Below are 22664 nucleotides of genomic sequence, written 5' to 3'. Positions count from 1 at the left end.
GAGTTATTTATAATACCACTCAATTTAGAGAGCTTCCTCGATTCCAAGTATTCCACAAAATATCTTTAAAACCGGAAGCCATTTATTTCTCTAGGCTTTTATTAGTGAAAAATTTAATTAAGAAAAAATAATTATAGTAGTTAAATGAAACTTAATTGGAAACCTGTAGGTTTACCTGCTTTCCATCCGTTTCTTAATCAACTGGTTTTGAGCAGTGAAGAATTCCTCCACATCATGCTTGAATATCATCTAAATTACTTAGAATTTGTAGATTAGGGTTTAAAGAAGGCTGGGATTTGTATAATAAAAAACTGAAATAGGATTTTCTGTCTGAACAGCAGTACTACTTCTTTAGAACTATTTAATGAAGAAATAGAATTAGTCAGGAAAACCCCTATCCTGAATTAATGTCATGCCTGACTGTATAATACACATATAGTAGATGTCTTCTAAAATTGTAAAGTATATTTTTGCATTTTAAAACTAGATAAGAACTGAAATATAATGAGGTGTAAACAAAAGTAATGCAGTTCATTGGGTACATCGACCTCTCTTGTACTTGGAAAAAAGTGACATGTAGAAGTTCAGTATATGTAGCCATTTATGTCTCTCTTTTTGTGTGTCCACATACACATGTGGACACAGAAACATCATGTGGGTAAATGTGGAAGCTGCAATTTTTTTTAACCAATAGAAGTTAACACCCAAAAGTATTCAGCAAGAGTGTTCCAGTGCTGATCTCAACTGGTACCGCTGGCTTCTGATGTACTGCGCCTGAGGGTGAGTGTGAAGGGAAGGCCATGCCCCCTCTACACCCTCAGGCCTGTCCAATGACTCTTTCTGGATGTCAAGGTCCCAGATCCTTCCTTTCCCCATACTGGAGGGAGAAGAGCCACTCAGATAGAGGACTATCCCTCGCCATGAGTGCTTAGCAAGCTCAATGGGATTTGGGGCCTTTAACTGGACCATTTGCAACCCACCAACTTCATTGGAAGCCCCCCAACAGGTCTCCTGTATGCCAGATTGAAGGGGAAAAAACCCAAACATCAGTTTGTCAATTTCACCATGTGGGGAAAATCCCTTCCAGATGCACAAGTTCATGGGTCCAGATCTAACACATCCGAGGGTGCTAAGGGAATTGACTGATGTGATTGTAGAGCCATTGGCCATTATCTTTGAAAACTCATGGCGATCGAGGGAGGTTCTGGATGATTGGAAAAAGGCAAATATAGTGCCCATCTTTAAAAAAGAGAAGAAGGAGAACCCGGGGAACTACAGACCAGTCAGCCATACCTCAGTCCCTGGAAAAATCATGGAGCAGATCTTCAAGGAAACCATTTTGAAGCACTTGGAGAAGAGGACAGTGATCAGGAACAGTCAACATAGATTTACCAAGGGCAAGTCATGCCTGACCAACCTGATTGCCTTCTATGATGAGATAACTGGCGTTGTGGATATGGGGAAAGCAGGGGACATGATATATCTAAACTTTAGCAAAGCTTTTGTTATGGTCTCCCACAGTATTCTTGCCAGCAAGTTAAAAAGCTATGAATTGGATGAATAGACTATAAGGTGGATAGAAAGCTGGCTAGATTGTCAGGCTCAATGGGTATTGATCAACAGCTCAATGTCTAGTTGGCAGCTGGTATCAAGCAGAGTGCCCCAGGTCCTGGGGCTGGTTTTGTTCAACATCTTCATTAACGATCTGGATGATGGGATGGATTGCACCCTCAACAAGTTCGCGGATGACACTAAGCTGGGGGAGAGGTAGATATGCTGGAGGGTAGGGATAGGGTCCAGAGTGACCTAGACAAATTGGAAGATTGGACCAAAAGATATCTGATGAGGCTCAACAAGGACAAGTGCAAAGTTCTGCACTTAGTACAGAAGAATCCCATGCACTGCTACAAGCTGGGGACCGACTGGCTAAGCAGAAGTTCTGCAGAAAAGGACCTGGGGATTACAGTGGATGAGAAGCTGGATATGAGTCAGCCATGTGCCCTTGTTGCCAAGAAGGCTAACAGCATATTGGTCTGCATTAGTAGGAGCATTGCCAGCAGATCTAGGGAAGTGATTATTCCCCTCTATTTTGTACTGGTGAGGCCACATCTGGAGTATTGCATCCAGTTTTGGGCCCCACACTACAGGAAGGATGTGGACAAATTGGAAAGAGTCCAATGGAGGACAATGAAAATGATTAGAGGTCTGAGGCACATGACTTATGAGGAGTGGCTGAGGGAACTGGGCTTGTTTAGTCTGCCGAAGAGAAGAGTGAGGGGGGATTTGATAGCAGCCTTCAAATACTTGAACGGGGGTTCCAGAGAGGATGGAGCTCAGCTGTTCTCAGTGGTGGCAGATGACAGAACAAGGAGCAATGGTCTCAAGTTGCAGTGGGGGAGGTCTAGGTTGAATATTAGGAAACACTATTTCACTAGGAGGGTGGTGAAGCACTGGAATGGGTTACCTAGGATGGTGGAATCTCCATCTTTAGAGGTTTATAAGGCCTGTTTTTTAAGGATGTAATAGGTGTTGGTTCTGCTTTGAGCAGGAGGTTGGACTAGATGACCTCCTGAGGTGTCTTCCAACCTAATCTTCTTTGTTTCCAAAACTGGTGATCAGCCTAGCCCCTGGCATTACAGGAGATCCAGCACACCTATATAACAGTGGAATGGGTGAGGGTGAAACATGAAGCCTACAAAGACTTCCCATCCTAGGAAGTTGCTTAAACTCATCCAGTGTCCCCTCACCCCACTACAGGAGAGGAGCCAATAACACTGTCCTCCACCTCCCCCATCACCCAGAAGGAGTGGCGGTGGGTAGGACAAGTCCCAGCACCTGGATGATAGAGGATAGATCTACACTTGGAGCTGGGGGTATGATTCCCAGCTTGAGACTACATACTTGTGTGAGCTTTGATCAAGCTTGTGTGGTAAAAATAAAAATCATACCCTCAGCTCCAAGTGTAGACATATCCAGAGACTTTCTTGCCTTTCCCTTTCTTGGCACCATTGTGAGGAAGAGGAAGGTGAAGGGGAGAAGTCCCAAACACACCAAGGTAGTGAGATAATGATTAGCAAAAACAAACAAACAAAAAAAACAACCAAAAGCCAGCCACAACAACCAAAAGCCAGCCACAACAACCAAAACCACGTTGGATGCTGGACACAGATATACCATCATATTCAAAGAATGAATACTAAAGCAAAAACAACAAGATGCATCTGAAGAAGTGAGGTTTTTTAGCCACGAAAACTTATACCCAAATAAGTCTGTTAGTCTTTAAGGTGCCACTGGACTCCTTGTTGTTTTTGTGAATAACATGGCTACCCACTGATACTATGCTAAAGCATTAACCTCACTTTTCAAACCATTTTGTAGAACGGACAAAAGAAAAAGAATCAAATTACATGATATTTTTTTTAAAATGGACATAGTCCTACTTCTAGGGTTGCCAGGTTTCTACTCGCACAAAACCGAATATCCTTGCCCCACCCCTCCTCCAAGGTCCCCCCCCCCACTCACTCCATCCCCCCTCCTTCTATCGCTTGCTGTCCCCACCCTAACTTGCTGATTTTCACTGGGCTGGCTCAGGGGGTTGGGGTGCGGGAGGGTGTGAGGACTCCAGCTGGGGATGCGGGCTCTGGGGTGGGGCTGGGGATGAGGGGTTGGGAGTACAGGAGGGTGGTCTGGGCTGGGACTGAGGTTTTTGGAGGGAGGGAGGTGGATCAGGGCTGGGGCTGGGGGTCGGGGCATGGGAGGGGGTCAAGGGTGCAGGCTCCAGGCAGTACTTACCTCAGGCGGCTCCCGGAAATGGTGTCATGTTCCCCCTCTGGCTCCTATGCAGAGGCACAACCAGGTGGCTCTACGTGCTGCCCCATCCTCAGGTGCCACTTTGCAACTCCCATTGGCTGGGATTCCCAGCAAATGGGAACTGCAAAGCCAGTGCTTGGGGTGGGGGCAGTGTGCGGAGCCCCCTGGCTGACCCTATGCATAGGAGCTGGAGGGGGGACATGCCGTTGCTTCCAGGAGTCATGCGGAGCCCCAGCAGGCAGGGAGCCTGCTTTAGTCCTGCTGTGCTGCCAACTGGACTTTTAACAGCCTGATCAGTGGTGCTGACCAGAGCCGCCAGGGTCCCTTTTCAACCGAGTGTTCCGGTCAAAAACTGGATACCTGGCAACCCTACCTACTTCTGAAGCAGACAATTTTAATTTGACTCCCTGAAATTCAAGTAACTGCATTATTCAGTATTCCTAACAATTCCTCGTTAAAGCAGTTTGCACTGGGCAACGTTATAAGGTTTTGTGTCACTCTGCGACTTCTGTTTATCTAGACTTTGCAGTTATTTTGATGGTTGTACATGAAATAATATATTTACACTCAAGAGCATGTTGCTTGTCTTCTTGATAGATATCTGTGGACTGTGAACATTATTGTACTAGGTTTCACTTCATGAATGTCTGAGTGAAACTCTTTCACAAGTACTTATGAGAAGTTGTAGTTTTGATCAGAAGGAAAAAGGGATTATTTTTGTTGATGAAAATGGCTCTTAACTGCAAACATAATGAAATTTCACTTTGGACAAAATCATGAGTTTTCTTTAGTGCTGTGAGAGGGCCGCTGCTTCCTGAGTGGTTCCTGGTGACCAGAATTCCCTTTGAAGCAGCCTCCCTCTGTTCTCCCTCTTCAGAGCCCCGTAAAGGCTCCCCACAGCTTTTCTTATCAGTCCTACCGCTTTTCACTTGGGGCTGGTTTGCAAAGCCATCCAAATAGTCCCACCAGTAAAGTCTATCACTGCAATCCAAAGGTTCACACTTATCTCTGGCTTTTCTGCCATGCACACAGAGCTCTTCCTGCTACAGCCTGCTCTTCAGGGTCACTTCTCATAACTGTCTATTCCTTTTTGTTTAATTTTCTGGCTCTGGCTTGCTTCTCTGACCATTGTCTCCCCTGTTCTGCAGGAGAAGGTTGTCTACATACTGTCCTCCTCCTGACATATTTGTTCACGGTTGGGGTAGGGCAAATTGAATATGAAGGAGGTTTAGTTGTTGATTAGTTTAATCTATTTGTTGCAGTGGGCTGTCTTTCTCTTTCAATAACACTGTTCTTATTCCTGTTTTTGCTAAAAATGGTGATGGTTACTATGGAAAGCATTCTGACTACTGATTTCTACAGGAGATGTGTGATTAGCATTTCCTTTCTTTGGTTCGGGGAATATAGTTAGAAGTTGGCCAATGAAAATACATGCTTGCAAGAAGACCATAGCACATACATTTGAAATCTGAGCCAGACTAATGTGTAGTACATTATTTTATAGTTTTATATATTTTGTAGTTTCCTTGAGAAAATATTGAATAGCTCCAACTTTAGCAAGATGCGGCCACCAGAATTTTAATTTATACAAAGTAGACTTAGTATATTATTCCAGCCTTTGGGAGCTATATTGGCTCCTTCTCAGATATCAATTTGGCCTTAAAAATATTTTAATGAGTTATTATGTGGTGAACAATTTAGGATCTGTGTATTTTTGGTCTGAGTTGTAGTATCAGTACAAGCTTAGTTGCTGCTTGAATCATCTGAAGCTATTGTACTGACTATTTCAAAATTGGGATTTATTCCCATTTGAATTTTGAAATGTCACCTCAGGAGACCTATTTAAATCTAAATGTGTCTTATGGTCTATAAAGGCATAGTACTTTTGCATATTGTAAAATGCCCTGGGATGCATTTTCATGAAAGGCGCTATATAAACTCATTTTGTATTACATTGTATTGTATTGTGACAAGTGCAATAATCTCCAGGTTTCCTATCCATTAAAGAACTCATTTCACAGCTCACTAATTATGTGAATGAGAAGGGGAAATAGGTCCCTTTTCTCTAAGGTATGGTGAGCAGATGGCAGAGTTCATTTCTACTGGCTGAGTCTGAGGTCCTCTTCTCAGTTTTGGTGGCAACACTTGCCACTGTTTATCAAACAAAATGAAAGAGACATATTGGTTTCTTTGCAAGGTGTACTGTGTCGGTTGAGTGACTAGCTCAATACTGTTGTTAGCATGATGCTGGTTAGCATTTACTGGGCATAAAAAGGCTATTTATTTGGACGGGCACAAGATAACAATTAAAATGAATATGAATTTTAATGTAAATCTGAATTGCCTCTCATTTATGGGAAAAATTGGTCAAGTCAACCCTAGGGATTAAACTGAGTTCCTAAAAAGTGATTAGTGAATATGCTGAGCACCTTTGGGATTGTATCTTCTCTGTAATTCTAAGATAGAAAACTATTATTATTTTCACTGCCTGTGTATGTTCCTTCTTAGCTGAGGCTTTTGTAATCTTTCATTTTCCTCCTCACCCAAGAGAATAACTTGCTCATTGACTTATACATGCATAGTGTGATTTATATAGGCCCCTAAGGTACTTCTTTTTTAATATTATAAACAAGTCATCTTAGTTGTCAGAGCTCTGCAGTGATCCCAGATAGTATATAATTGGGCCCTTATATCCGGATTAAAAAAGAAAAGCTAAAATTGAAGAGCTTGACATTTCTGATGTAGGAACTTGGTAACTATGTTTTATTTGACAGTGCTGCACAGGCAGTCATATTGTTTTCTCCCTGCATTATAACAAACAGCAGGACAGATTTTTTTCTTTCTCTCTTTTTTTTATTCTCTGTCATGCACTTTCAATTTTGTGTTCACTGCATTGATTTCATTCTAATTTCAGACGGACGCAGCTTTAATGTATGATGCAGTTCATGTGGTGTCAGTGGCTGTCCAGCAGTTCCCACAGATGACTGTCAGTTCATTACAGTGTAATCGGCACAAACCATGGCGCTTTGGGACCCGCTTTATGAGTCTCATTAAAGAGGTATGTCTTTAATAAAATATGTTCTGGTTTCTTCTTACCCCTACCCACATCCCATCTTCCCCCCACCCTTAGTCTACTTTAATCCCCCCCACACTCCCAGCAGGTGGGATTATTTCTGCTTGTTGTGTGGGGGGGAGACTTGCAGTCAAAGCCTCATTTACATTTAAAAACTGTTCATATGGTTGTTCATACAGGAACAATTTATAAATATAAAAAACACAAAAGAGTGAAAGTACTGCACTTCAAATAGACAAAATGAAATGTTTTGCTGATCGATGTTTCTTGGAACTTCTGTGATGCTAAAATGATCATAGAGGCAAATATGTAATAAATAATTTGAAAAGCAAAATTCTAGCCTATATTCCTTGGTCCACCACTTCCCAGGCAACTTTACCTCCACCTTTTCCACTTTAATCTTTTTGCTATTTATTCTGTACAGCTCTGAAAAAAATCTATAGGCTGGATTATTTTCTTCCATAAATGTCTTTAATTTATATGTTTTGCCTCAATGTAACTTCTCTTGGATTTTTATTTAACATTTAGTACTTATACAGTCATGGATAATTTAAGATGTTGAGGGTCAACACTGTACACTGTTCAAATATGTTGTCCCATAAGTGCCTAGCTCTGAATTTTCCATTGTAAGTAGAGGAGATACTGTGGGAAAGAGAAATATAGCAGTGCAGTAAATTTCCATTTTTAACAGTGCCTACTTGCAAGATCATAAATTGCTTTTCTGACATCTCCTCCTGAATGCTTTCACTATAACAGATAATATTGGGAGTGTAATATACTTCTTATTTTCAATTATTAACAATGACCATGCTTGCAGAACCCATTAATGGCAACATTTGGCTCTACCACTTAAAAATTGTCATCTCTAAGTTATAAGAAAATAATATATTGTGCCTTCTAAAATTAAGCATTCATTTCTGATAGGTGCTGACTCAGGTCCCATAAATGTCATAGCTGATGGAACTAGGGGTCCTGGGAGTGCTGCCGAACCCCCAGGCTTGAAGTTGTTTCCATTATATACAGGGTTTACAGTTTGTTTAAATGGCTCTCAGCACCCCCACTATAAAAATTGTACCAACACCCTGTCAATGCCTGTTGTCTCAAAGGGATTTGAGGCTTAGCACCTCACAGCATCAAGACCTTATTTGCAAAAAAGAAAAATGACAGAAATTAAACAAATCTAGTACATATAGTGGGGAAAATAAAAATGGTAATTATAAATGTCTGAGGCGAGTTAATGGAAACAGTCTTTCATCACACTAAGTGAGACCACTTTTATTGGCTAAAATGGAAGGCTGTTAAGAAATTGTGTACAGAGATTAAAGAAAGGTTGGTTTAATTAGGAAAAACCCCGAGAATCTCAGAAATGAATATGAAATTATTTTATCTTTAGATCAGCCACGAGGTGAATTATTTAAATGTAATGAATAATTAATCTTCCCATTTTGGTAGAAATTAATTTTTTGTTCTTTTTTTTTTTTTTGGCTTCTTATTTATGGAAATTATTTTTCTTCTTTCATAGGCCCACTGGGAAGGTCTCACAGGCAGGATAACTTTCAACAAAACCAATGGCTTAAGGACAGATTTTGATTTAGATGTGATCAGCCTCAAGGAAGAAGGTCTGGAAAAGGTACTTGAGATGTTCATCTTATTTGCTTGGAGAATAATGTGAAATATTAAAAAAAAAATACTTTCCCTATATGAGAAAGCTATTTATACCATGTTACAACTGCATCATATTGAATGTAGGTGCATATTTGTGCTCTTAAGAAGGAGGTAGCCTTTAATAACCTTACAAAAAAACCCCAACCTCTTATGTTTATGATGGAAATAAAGAGCAAACTCACAATTAGGAAGTAGAGGTAAAGTATTACTTAGGACAATTTAAGCATTTTGTTTTGGGCAATGTATTATACTAGAACTATGGGAATGTGTACTGCCTTAATTTACTAGGGTCTCGATACCATTATAATTAAGAAACACTTGAGTTTTGCTCTGAATATTTGTGTATACAGTTCAGATCCATAGAGATTACAGAATATCAATCACCAGACATAAATATAAATAATCAACATATAACCATAGAACAAGTACCAAAAAATGTTAGAGTAGCATTTTTAAGTGAAACAAGTTAAATGCTTAACACAAATTTGTAAGGTGCTATAGAGAAAGTAAATAACAAGCATATATTTTGCAAAAGATGATGATGGAAACAGAGGGCTGGATACTAGCTGAGTGTTTCTAGAAGTAGGGCTGGGGGTTTCTAGAGATGGTTTGTTATCTTTTTAATGGGTTTTTTTAGGAAAGTCTGGGGAGATGGGGTTGTGATGTGGGGAGGAATCTGAATGTCTAGGTGAAATTTAAACAGCTTTGTGTTATAAAACAAGAAAGCAAATGGAAAGTATCTGTCTTGCTCCATAAGCACTAAACATACAGTCAACAGGGATTTGCTCAACCCCAGCCCAAAATTAAGGTTGATAGCAATACATTGAAAAAAGTGCAGCACACCCATAATTTGGACCAGGCTTGAAATTCTACTCCCCGGAAGTCAATGGTTGCATTTCCATTGATTTTAATAGTGCCGGAGTTGCAGCACAGATTTTCAAAACAGTTGCTCAGCTTCCCTTTAGGCACCGAAATGAAATGGCCAGTTTTCAGAAGTGTCCAGAGCACTGGACAGGTCATTGTTCTTGAAGGAGTTTCTGGGTGCTGAACAATTTTGAAAATCTGGCCACATATTTAGGTGGTTCAGTGGGAGCTGCTGGAGGATGAGCTCCATTGAAAATCTATTCCATAATGCATGACCTTCTTCAACTGAGTCCAAAAGAGGGTTATAAAGTGTGGCTTAATTCAGCTACATTACAGAGAGGAAGAGAAACATGCAAAGCCTCATTTCTCCTTTCAGCTTCAGCTTTCTTCAGATAGCTGTGGATATATAGTACCTAATGATAGGCACCCATGTCTGAAATTTTGGTCTGATTTCTCTCCCAATCCGTGTCCAATGTAACCTATGCAGAGGTTAACAAGGAAGAGATTAACCCGGCCTCTAGCTAAGAGAGGCATCACGGATGCTCGCTCTGAATACAGTACAGGAATGTATAGTTGAATAAATCTGGGGTCTGCTGTGAGGAATTCTATAATTCTTTAGTCCATTATGGGCCAAATTTTGGGAGCTGTGGGGACTTGGGATTGAGTCTGATTGAAAGATGAAGACTGTCTTGGAAAATGTGTGGAGCAGAGAAGAGAACCAGAAGAGGGGATGTTGAGATGAGTACTCACCAGCTCTGAAAATCAGGCCTCTCATTTAAGTGCCTACACCTTATGGAATATAGGTGCCTAGTTATAGGAAAACACACTTGAAAACGTTGCTCTGAGATCTGAAAGTGATTGCAGATGAAGGGAGCAGGTTGTCATAATACAACTGTAGCATGGATCATAGATTCAGTAAATACAGCATAAACAATTAAAGCAGATTGTAAATCAGGAGTCCATCAAATATCAAAATGGAACTTTTAATTTTAACTTTCAGAACTCTAATAGCAACAATCATATGAAACAATCACCCCCTTCTGAAACCCACCTTCAAGGGCAAGAAGGCATCTGGCAAAAACTCTTACTCAGAGATATAACCATCACAAAATCCTCACCTAGGCTGAGTGTACAGCTTGGATTAAAGGTCTTAGTCCAACTGGGCTCTTAAACTGGAATGCCTCCAGGCTGGAATGAGCTCAGGAGGCTATAGACCAGTTTTATAATCCCTTGGCCACCTTTTACTGGTTTTAGTTAATCAGTGCTCTCCACTCAATCTCCCTCACTTTTTTTTCTTTATTTATGTATCTGTATGTACATATTTCCTTTCTCATTAAAGCACTTTTCCACCTTACAACTTCCAATCAGGAAGATGTAAGGGGCCAACAGCAACAAACCGCCTAAAATAAAACAAAACAGAATACAAACAAACCAATACTGAGTAGTTTTTCACTCTTCAATAGGGAGCTGCTGTCCTTGCAGTACTAAATTCTTAACAGCAGGTGGTGCAATATAAAGTTATAAATTGCATTTACAAGACCCTCATATGACCCAAGATAGAGTCCAGAGGTCTGCAGTAAACACTGTGGCTTCCCTTAGCTCCAGAGAAAGCGTTGCCAAATACTGCCCCAAGGTAAGAATGCCCAAATCTTACTTCTACTATACAGAGTAGAAGAAGTCAATTTTGCAATATGCCATAAGATTCTCATTTCCTTTTTCCAGAAAGCTTTATGTATAACTGAATAAAGGAGTTTAATGTAAATAAAATTCATTGTTATATTAATCCTATCCCAAATCCACTACTAGAGGCTTCATATTATCCTAGGGGCAATGGTACAGCCACAGGGCCTCAAACTGGTTATTCCTTAAGAGTGTTTAAGAATGAAGATTTATAGTAGGGAATCTTCTTGATTCAGCCAGAGAGCAAGTTGTATTAGCAGTAACTGAGATATGACCACCAAAGAAACAGAGACTGTCAATTGCAGAAAATGTTATGTTTTCTGTATGAATGCCAGGTGGGATACATATGTTTGTAGTGCAAGCTGACTTGCATTCTGGAAGAAAAAGTGAAGGGTCTGAAGCAGCAGGAGAAACTGAATCAGTTCACAAAGGAAGGCACTGTTATGAGAGACCCAGCCACTTGAGACCAAGGATGGGATGAATATGGTGAAGTATGAAGGTAGACAGGCAACAAGGAAGAAGAGAAGGGAAACAAAATAGAGCAGTTCAACGTAATCACCAGCGACACACACTCTGGCCTTCATGAGTTAGGGAATAAATAGGACAGTCAGTCTCCTGAGTAATGATTGAAAGGGAGCCACCAGAAACAAGAGTCAAGAGTCAACCTGGCAAATGGTTGTTCTGAAAATATGGTCCAGGCCATGTACAACTCAAATAGAGTCATTTTTTAATATGCTGGATCCTTAGAGTCAGAGAAAGGAATATGACAAGAAGGGCAAAAGAGAACCTAAATAATGGAAATTAATATCCACTTATTGGGAGAAAATGAGAAAAGTGGGGCAAATAGTTCTATAGAATTAAGGATGGCTTTAGAGGCATGGAAATAGAACTGATGATGGCAGCAACGCAGCTGAGCATCTCAGAGATCTTCCAATGCCACATGTGAGTGTGAAGAAGGGAGAAAACTGATTCTGGAGACTAGCCAATCAGTACTAGCTAATGGAACAGAGAAGGAGCTTGTTTTTATGGAGCATTACAAGGCTTTCTTTGATGAGAGGGGAGTGTGTGCAATAGATCTCCATTTCATCAGAAGAATTAACAAACATATGGATTTAAAACTGAGCTTGGTAGGTAGATTTTAAGCTAGGTTGGTGGGTATATGATTCCGATTTGAAAATGAGGAAGGATGAAAATGATCTACAGACACATATATAACAACAAACATAAGGATTTATGTACTATACAAGGAATATGGGAAATAAATACAAACTGGAAGTGATACAGTTATCAAAACTGGGTGTTATTATTGATGGGTACCTTGAGGAAGAGGTGAAGTAGTACTGAGGGCCTGATCCTGAGAGGTGCTGAGCACTCTCAGCTTTGATTGATATGAGGGAGTTGAGGGTGATCAGGCCCTATAATATGTTTCAGAAGCATCCACGAAACCAGTGTGATGCAATTTAATAATGAATAACAGTGAAATACTAGGGTGTGGATACAGGAAATAAAAATCAAGGCGCTATAGCAAGCATCTGGTACAGACACTGAGGACCAGTGGAGTATAAGAACAATAAGCAGCATAAATCATAAATCTTGCCAGACAAGCTTGATTGCTTTTTTGATAGAAATACAAAATTAGTGGATGAACATAGTGGATGTAATATATTTGGACTTCAGTAAAGTATTTGATACTGTATTTTGCAATCTTAGTTGAAAAATTAATGCAAGTTGGCTTGGATAGAAGCAGTGTCATGTGGATTGAAAGTTATCTGAAAGACCACCAACAAAAGGTGTTGATAAATGGCAACATATTGAACTACAGGAAGTGTCTATTGTCTTCCATAGCGATCTGTGTTATGTCTGGCCTTATTAAACATAATTTTTGATCTGGAAGAGGGAGCAAAAAGCATGTTAATTAAATTTACAGTTGATACAGTTGAAATTAGGAGATATGAACCACAGTCAAGACAAAGAAGTAAAACAAAGAGACACAGAGATTAGAAATTTGGGAAACAAATGCAGTCAGAAATTTTTCAGTTTGGAAAAGATTGCAGACATACATCTGGAGGAAAATAATCCAAAACACACATACCTAATAGGAGGGAGAAACTTGGGAAGCAGTAATGCTGAAAGAGATATAAGGGGCAGCAAAATAGACATAGTAGGCGGTGGAGCTTAAAAAATCTAAAACAAAAAACCACTAGTTTGAGCTGCCTGCTACGAAGGTATCACAGAGCAGGGAGTTAGTAATCCCTTTCTATGTGGTTTATTGTGACCTCACTGAAATATTGCATTCATTTTGGGTTATTACCAAAATATATTGACAAACTGCAGGAAGAACAACAAAAATAATCAGGGGTGGAAGAATTGGCTTTCATGGACAATTGAAGAGTTTAAATATTTTATTTTAGCTAAATAGTGACTGAGAACAATATATTGGTTTATAAGCATTTGAGTACACACAACAAAGATGGGGAAGTGAGTAGAACCATGAAATTAACAAACTGGAAAATTATGGCTATGTATTGTGGTAAACTTTCTCAGAGTTAGGTGGCTCAAGCAGCAAAATAGCCTTCATAGAGAAGTGGTGGAAGACCCATCTCTTGGGACTTATAGAACTGTACTAAATAAAAACCTTAGAGACAGTACAGTAGGGAACGATCCTGCATTGGAATGAGCATGCCCAAGGGCTTGTCTGTATGGGGACATCCATGAAAATTAATCTGAATTAACTAAAGGTGTGAATTTGAAGTGGATTTGTTAAACCACATTAAATCCCTGTTGTTCAGAAATAAAATGACCCTAATTCGGTTTAGTTTAATTAATTTCCAAAGTAATTAAACTGATGTAACAACACTTTAATTCTGCAGGAGGGTGTTCACACAGAGATTTAATATGGTTTAACGAATCCACTTCAAATTTATACCTGAAATTAATTCAGATTAATTCTCCTGGATGCACCCATTTTTGAAAATATTGGCCTTAGAGAATAACAGACCTGTAAGCAATAAAACACCATGGATGTACAAATAGCAAGTAATGCCAGACAAGACTGATTTTTTTAAAATAATACATGAAAATGAAGAATTAGAGTTCAGTAAACAATGTATAGTAGAATTCCCTTAGTGAATTTGGACATAGTGAAACCTAAGTTAAGTACAGTGACAGTCCCAAATTGCTGCAATCCATTATAAAAAGCAAATTATCACTCTGATTATAGTGAAGCATTACTTATAGTAAGGCTGCTCTGCGGGGGGAAATTACTTTACTTTAAGTTGGTCCCCACGATATCTGAATTTTAATACAGCATTTGATACATTGTGTCATGAAATATTACTAGTGAAACAAGAATAAAATTGCCTTGGACAAGAACACTATCAAATTGACTGAAAATTGGCTGAAGTACATGAATATATGGTATGAATTGAGTTGAAAAATATTGTCCAATGTTACCCTGCAAATTTGGCTATATTTAATATCTTCATTAATGAACTGGAAGGAAGAGTGAATGGCACATTACTTAAATTAACAAATATGAAAGTGGAAGGTATATTACTATACAAATGCCAGAGAGGACAAACAAATGAACAAAAAGATCAGAAATATGTGCAATAACAAAATGAGTTTCAAACAAGTAAGTTACATATTTTTTGAGGAAAATGGAATATGGAACTCAGAGATTAAATGGAAAGGACTTAAATGAGAAATACTAATATCAAAAAGATAATAGCTCAGATCTTGAAGTAATAAGCACTATAGAAATGTCTAATAAGTATAAAAATAATAATGATAGGGTAGTAAACTATAGGAGCTTGTCATGTATTGTGGTGGGGAAAGCCAATGTGATTTTGGCTGCACACTTGAAAGATTTGCATCAAAGACCATAAAGATGGTGATCCCTCTTATTGCAACACTAAAGGCACCACATCTAAAACAGTACATTCATGTTTGGGCACCTCACAGTCAGAAAAATGTCAACATTTTGAGGGTAATTCTGAAAATAACAGTGAAAGAACATTTGGTTAGTTATAAAAATGACATTTTATCTACAGTCTAAGTAGGCAATAAATTGCGTATAATCTATATTTTGAAATATCCGTGGGTAAAGTCTCATTTGACTGACATACAGTAAACTCCTCTGTATTCTAGACATGAACTCAGCCAAGCTCAGTTTCAAGATGAGTACAATATATGTCTTACAGCGTCTGAGGATTTGTATTAAATCAGATTGTTTCTGGCAAATATAGTAGCTTCGAAGGGAATATGAGGGTGTTCAAGAGGAGGCTAAACACTTGATTTCTTACATTTCCACAGAAAGTGGAATAGAATTTTTTCACACATAACTTTTGCTAGATTGTTATTGACATGACTAAAAGCAGATCTTTACAATGTGATATGTGGTAAAAGAAAAAGACCACTTTAAACATTTTACAGCAGATTTGTTGAGGCCATTCTGGAGCTTTCAGAAGAACTAAGCTAAATCACTGCATTTTCTCAGATACTTTATATTAGATTAAAGCATCCTTTGCACAATGATACTATTCTCTAGACCTGCGACTAACTGCTCATTTGTGAATTCTAATAGTGTTTGCATTAATCTTACACATTTTTTCTGGCACAAATAATTGTGCAAATTCAAACTTATTTTGTTCACGTTTGAAATTTTTTCCATGAACATTTGTGGGAGAAAACTCAGTTACTCTAATCTTTGTAGAAAGTGCATACAAGATGTTTGAGCACAAATGAAGCTAATTCATTTTAAAATGCAAGTAGATATTTCCAGATCATATCTTTTGGTATTTGCTGAACTCTATGTTATCCACACACTGAATATTTTTAGGAGACTTCTGATCATCTTTCAGTTTTTTATTATGTTTATATTGAGCCTGTGTCAGATAAATGTCATGAAAACCCTGTTAATATTGTAGTGAAAGGATCTATTTGATTGATTTAGCCAATGGAACTGTGTATATACCTGCCTACAAATGATTGATTTCTCTTAGGCATAAGACGTACATTTCTGTTAGTAGAGATTAATTACATAACAATTAAGGCTCTACTTGAATTGCGGGATGATTGTCAAAAAATTGCAGCAGAGTTGCGGACAAGCCATGGAAAATTATGGAAAAGTAATAATTGCAGTAATAAAGTCTATCATTACTTTTCTGTGATTTTCTGGTGTCTGCCTGGGGCTGAAAATGGGAACACAAGGCTCAAAGCAGGGGTTTCCGCTGTCACCGGCCCAGGGCTGAAAGCAGGGGCCTGGGCCTGACAGCGCCCCTCCCACCCCCAGAGGCTCCCACCGTCAGCCCCGCACACTGCAGGGCTCCTACTGTCAAAATTGCAATGGAAGCCTAATATTGTGGAATCTGCAATTTCCGCAATATGACAGGCTAAATAGGTCCTTAATAATAATATAATTCTGGGAGTAATATGAGTGTCTTATCTGTGATTCAATAAATATTTCTCCATTTCCTGCTCCTTGTCCCCTTCTGTTATGTTTGGTTCATGTGTCTCGTACCTATAGCAACACTCCAAGACCTTTTTGACATTGCTGGCCGCCTTTCTGTTGGAGAACAATGTGAAAGTCATTGCTGAATATTGATCTCCAATAGCTTAGTTTTTTTATAAATACATATCCTGTAGGAGCTACAAATGTATGTTTTCTTTGGCTGCAACTAGAAATTGTGAGAGTTTAGGGCCTGTTTATGGACCCTTATTCACATGAGATTCTTACTCACAAGTGATCTCATGAGGCTATTCACATAAGGCTACTTATGTGAATAAGGATTTGAAGATTATATTGTCCCTCCACCATTGTCTTAGATCTCATGATAAAGTTTTGCTCATAACTGCAATTGCTATGTAAACTTCCCTTTAAACATGTACCTTATAATACTCAACATGTTTAGATTGCCATAGAGAGGCTGGATTGCAATTATACATAATAAATTAGCTTGGTTTGATTCCACTACATTTTTTTCCTTAAGGGAATTATTTGTTTTCCAGTTTTCACTGAACATACCTTACTAAATCTATTCAGTTCTTAAGACGGCTTGAGAATTAAAACACTTGCACTAAACAAATTTACTGCAATGGATTTGGTGCCAAGGTTAATCTTCAACTTTTACTTTCATTCATGGAGAAATAGCTTTTAGTAGAATGTTGATATGCTGCATTACCTGCGAACAATAGCAGTGTCTGCCATATCTATGGTATAAGTTGTTGAAGCTTTGCTCACCCAAAAGAGATAACGTGTAAGATGGCACACCTATGGCAGTCTGGCCCTCCCTTTCCTTCAGTTTTTAAAATTCTTTATTCATAATTTTCAAAAAAGATAAACAAAATGCTGTAACATGCAACTATAATTATATCTATTTAGAGAAAACAGTAGGATATTTGTTTTTACACAAAGAATTCTCCTTTAAATGATAGAACTACTTATGAGACTAGATAGGTTTGGTTAAAGAAAAAGCAAAATTCTAATGTGGTAATCCTCAGTGACTCACAAATGTGGTTAGATTAACCAAAACACATGTTATGTTGAAAGATGTAGTGGAAGAAATTACTTTAATTGCCTATGGGTATCAGAATTTTTAGGCAGGCTTAATAAAATAAAATATATGGTTTTCTGAATTTAAGATTTGAAATGGATAATACATACATATGGGATTCCCATAAGTATCTCCTTAGATATCTGCATCTGCATTATTCATAGACTACTTTCCTGAGACCAGGCTATAATTGCTGAATATGCTGGAAAGATCGTGAAGATTAACCCAACCCAATCCTACCTAACTCACTCTTGTACAGGAAGAGCATTGACAGACCCAGGTCACCCCAAGTCTTAGCCTCCTCTTCCCCAGCTCCCACCTTATCTCTCCCCTTCTTGCCAGTTCTGTTCTACAAGTGACCTATCACGGCTTTCCCCAACATCTCTGCACTTTCATGGGTGGCTGAGTGATGGAGGCAGCAGCAGAAGGAGGCAGGGAGCTGTTCCTTCCCTTCCCGCCTGGGCTCCTGCTGGTTCCTAATAACCCCAGGATTTTGCTGCTTTCTTAGCCAGTGGGTTGTGCATTTCTGATTGCCCCCTTGCAACCGATTTCCAGGTTACGTTTGACTGACTGGGCAGCAGTGCTTTAGAGCCCGTGGTCTGAAAGTCTGGAAATGCAGTAGCAGTTACTCCTTCCAAGGGATACTCCCATGTAAAAACTGAAATATGCTAGTATGTAAGGTTATTCAAGTTCCTTACTTACTCTCATTTAAAGGCTGTCCATCTTATTTTCCAGAGGGGTGAGTGGCAGGGAAGAGAGCTCATATCAGTGTATGAAATGTAGGTTAAGGTCCTTCCTGAACAAAAACTGACCTGAGTGGCACTACTGTGTGTGTGTGTGGTGGGGGGGAGTACAGTGACCCCTTGTGTGTGTATGTGTGGGGGGGTGATACAGCAGCCCATGTGTGTGTGCGTGGGGGGGTATACGGCAACCCTTAATGGAGTGAGGAAAGGGAAAACAAATACTGCTTCCTGAGGGTCTCCCCCACCCCGCTCCAGAGAAAGGGAAAACGAGAAACTCAGGGGTGGCAACAACATGGGAGGTGGAAGGGGAGGGATGGGAGAGTGATTGGGGTCCCTGGGAGCTGAGGTGTGGCACCACCTCACCAGGTACAGGAATTGACTGAGCCAGTATAGGGGGGACCACTCTATGACACCAGGCTCAGCTCCCACAGTCCAAGCATCAAGTTGGGCACTGTCTGGGCCCTTCAGGCATGACTGCCCCAATTTTGTCGGTGTTCTGATTGGGGACTGTACACCCTAATGAACTAAAATAAGACCAAAAAAAAAAATAGTCTTACACCTAAAGAGAAGTGCTAAGGTATGGATTTAACACTTGGTTATTCAAATTTTACACTCGTGTAACTATTGATTTTAGTGGAGTTATACAGGCATAACACTGGAGTAATGCAGCCCCATAAGACACAACCTGAACTCCTTACTTAGGCAAAACTGCTATTGACTGTTTCTGGGATAAGGACTTCAAGGCCCTAAGTGTCAGAAGATATATGTACAGAATCTTATCAGAAAATCAATCACACTATTCCACTTAATAAAATTTGAATCTTCCCCATTATATTTTCTCCAAAATATCTTTTTTTGCCCTTATGCTAACTATGACGAGAAGGGATAAATCCATTTACAGAAGGGATACTGTATGCTCTGCAAATGAATTTCCCCTCAGCTATCAAGTTATCATCAGAGGCGGTTTATCTTGGAGAATGAAAGTTTAAATGGGAAATTAAGCACTCAGAGTGACTTTAGAAATTCTTTGCATCATTTTGCCCTTAATGTCACACTTCACCAGACACACTTTGAAGTGCAGTGAATCATACTTTAAACAAGCAGACTTTAATATAACGACAGCAGATAATGCAGTAGAGGTGAATAATAAGTGTTAGCAGTCTTAACTTCTCCTTTCAGTATTCTTTCCTACGCGTCTAATAGAACTGATGGACAATTTATAAAGTGCATATGCTGTTTTTATAGATTGGAACTTGGGATCCAGCAAGTGGCCTTAACATGACAGAGAATCAGAAAGGAAAACCAGCAAACATCACAGACTCCCTATCCAATCGCTCTTTAATTGTTACTACCATCTTGGTAAGTAATTATATTTGCATTCCTTTTCTGGAAATGTGGATGTACATGAAAGTGGATAGAAAAAGCCGTACTAATTACATTGGTAATGAACAGTATGTCATGTATTTTACAGTTATTTAGCAATTACTGTATAATGAATGAGTTACAGTGTTAATTTAGTCACAGATTTTTGTTCTGGTCTAAGTTGATGTAAATTTACTCTCACTTTAGTGCTATCTCATTTAATAACTTAGGTTTGCTTATTATTGGCTAAAAAAAATGTGGACAAAACAAATTAATCTAGACTTTTTAAAAGTCATATTTAGAAAAAAAAAAGTGTTGATTCATATGAACTTGAAAGATGATTAGGCCACTGACTCAAATTCAGAACATTGTCACTACTTTTGTCAGCCAGATAATGCTGTCAGGTTTTATTGTCACAAACAGTAGCAAGTTTTTTTCAGTCTTTTTCATCACAATTATTATGAAAATTTTAAGCAAGCCTCCTTTTTAATCATATGAAAGGATTTTTATTCTTAGCAATTATCTTAAATTAAATGAACAATTTTCCTCAATGTTATTTTCATCCTCATTACTAAATTAATACCAATGAGCCAGGTATTTTAACTTTCTTGTATGTATATGTTTAATGATACCAACTCAAAACATCTGCCAGAACAGATAATAATATATAATATATATGATGATATAAGACACAAACATCCTATTTTCTGAGGATGAACATTTTTCACAAAGCAATCACTCCTATCTGATCTATCAGTCCTCAGCCTTATAGGAAACCTGCACAACACTTTCAAAAGATGAGACTGAGAGCTTAGATTCATAATTCTGCTAGACACTAAAAATTATGGACTGAACAGAGACATTGAGTTTATGGCTTATTAAACCAATCTGAAACCCACTAACCCCATTTTTTTTATGACTGCAGAGGTGTTAACAGGCCACTCCACCTGGAATGTGAACTAACTACTTATGCTAAACAATCTGTTCCACCTGGCTTTTAGCTGTGACACTGGGAATATCTTTTCCAGACCTGAAGAAGAGCTTTGTCTGGCTTGAAAGCTTGTCTCTCTCGCCAACAGAAATTTGTCCAATAAAAGATATTAGTTTATTACCTCACCTACATTGTCTCTCTAATATCTTGGACTCAACATGACTGCAGCTATATTGCATGCACACTATTCCTCTAATTCTGCAATCCAATCAGAAGGATGATTCTGTGCCTGTATCTGAACTAACATTCAGACACTGCTGGCAACTTAGGTTTATTTTAAAATTTCAAACTGGATTTTTATAGGTTAATAGATTTTTAAAGCCAAAAGGGACCATTGTGTTCATCTAGTCTGACCACTTTGCATAACATGAGCCATAGAAGTTTACCTAATAATTTTTGCGTCTTGCCCAAAAACCTGTTTGAACTACAGCATATGTATTAGCAAAATATCCATTCTTGATGTAAAGACTCCAAGTGATGGGGACTCAACCAACATGCCTCGGGAACCTGTTCCAATGGTTAAATATTCTCAGTTAAAAATATGCAATTTATTTCCAATTTGAATATAGCTAACTTCCAGCCATTAGATATTTTTAGAACTTTGGCTGCTATATTTTAAAGAACCCTGCAATATCATCATCTTCCTGTATAAGTAATTACAATCCATGATCACATCATCTCTTATGTTTCTTCTTCATAAGCTTTAGGCTGAACTTTTTAGTCTCTTCTTGTAAGAAGAGGTTTCAAGAATCATTCTTTCACTTCTTCCCTAAGCCCTCTCCAAGTTTTCAACATCCTTTTTTAAAAACGTGCACTCCAGAAATGGATGCAGTATTCCGGTAATGGTCTCACTAATGCCATATACTAAGGTAATAATGCTCTCCTCCCTGCTCATCCCCAACACTTCGTTTACATGCATTTTAGCTTTTTTTGCCACCATGTCAGACTGGGAGCTCATGTTCAACTGGTTATGAACAATGTTTCCAAAATCCTTTCCAAAGTTGCTGTTTTCCAGAAAATATAATACCCAGTCCAATTAGTATGGCCAACATTCTTTGTTCTTAGATTTATGTCCATGCATTTGGCAGTGTTAAAAGTCCTGTTGTTTGATTGCATCCATTTTACCAAGCAATTCAGATTGCTCTGTATCAGTGACCTGGCCTCCTCATTATTCTCTACCCAACCAATCTTTGAATCATCTGCCAACTTCATCAGTAATTATTTTATATTTTCTTCCAGATCAGTGATAACAATATTGGTCCAAGAATAGGGTGACCAGATAGTAAGTATGAAAAACCAGGACAGGATGTGGGGGATAATAGGAACCTATATAAGAAAAAGATAAAAAAATCAGGACTGTCCCTATAAAATCAGGACATCTGGTCACCCTATCCAAGAACCAAACCCTGCAGGACCCCACTAGAAACATCCCCTCTAACTGGGGATTCTCCATTAACAATTATATTTTGAGATCTATTAGTTAGCAAGAATATAAGAACATAAGAATGGCCATACTGGGTCAGACCAAAGGTCCATCCAGCCCAGTATCCTGTCTACCGACAGTGGCCAATGCCAGGTGCCCCAGAGGGATGAATCTAACAAGTAATGATCAAGTAATCTCTCTCCTGCCATTCATCTCCACCTTCTGACAAACAGAGACCAGGGACACCATTTCTTACCCATCCTGGCTAATAGCCATTAATGGACTTAACCTTCATAAATTTATCTAGTTCTCTTTTAAACCCTGTTATAGTCCTAGCCTTCACAACCTCCTCAGGCAAGGAATTCCACGGGTTGACTATGTGCTGTGTGAAGAACTTGCTTTTATTTGTTTTAAACCTGCTACCCATTAATTTCATTTGGTGGCCCCTAGTTCTTATATTATGGAACAAGTAAATAAATAACTTTTGCTTTTTCACTTT

At 38.8% G+C, this 22664-nt stretch overlaps 1 protein-coding gene across 7 annotated transcripts in view; it reads left to right on the top strand.

Moving 5' to 3' along the window:
• GRIK2 (glutamate ionotropic receptor kainate type subunit 2) overlaps positions 1 to 22664 on the top strand; it is a 581178-nt gene that overhangs the window by 297250 nt on the left and 261264 nt on the right. For all 7 annotated transcript variants that reach the window (XM_034765974.1, XM_034765977.1, XM_034765972.1 and 4 more), the window contains 3 exons: positions 6725 to 6868; positions 8406 to 8513; positions 19635 to 19748. In XM_034765974.1, the coding sequence (XP_034621865.1) occupies positions 6725 to 6868; positions 8406 to 8513; positions 19635 to 19748 (366 nt within the window). The remainder of the gene's footprint in view (positions 1 to 6724; positions 6869 to 8405; positions 8514 to 19634; positions 19749 to 22664) is intronic.

The sequence above is a fragment of the Trachemys scripta genome, chromosome 3, assembly GCF_013100865.1.
Source record: "Trachemys scripta elegans isolate TJP31775 chromosome 3, CAS_Tse_1.0, whole genome shotgun sequence".
NCBI lineage: Eukaryota > Metazoa > Chordata > Testudines > Emydidae > Trachemys > Trachemys scripta.
The sequence above is the reverse complement of the archived record's forward strand: the minus strand, read 5'-3'. Positions and strand labels throughout refer to the sequence as shown.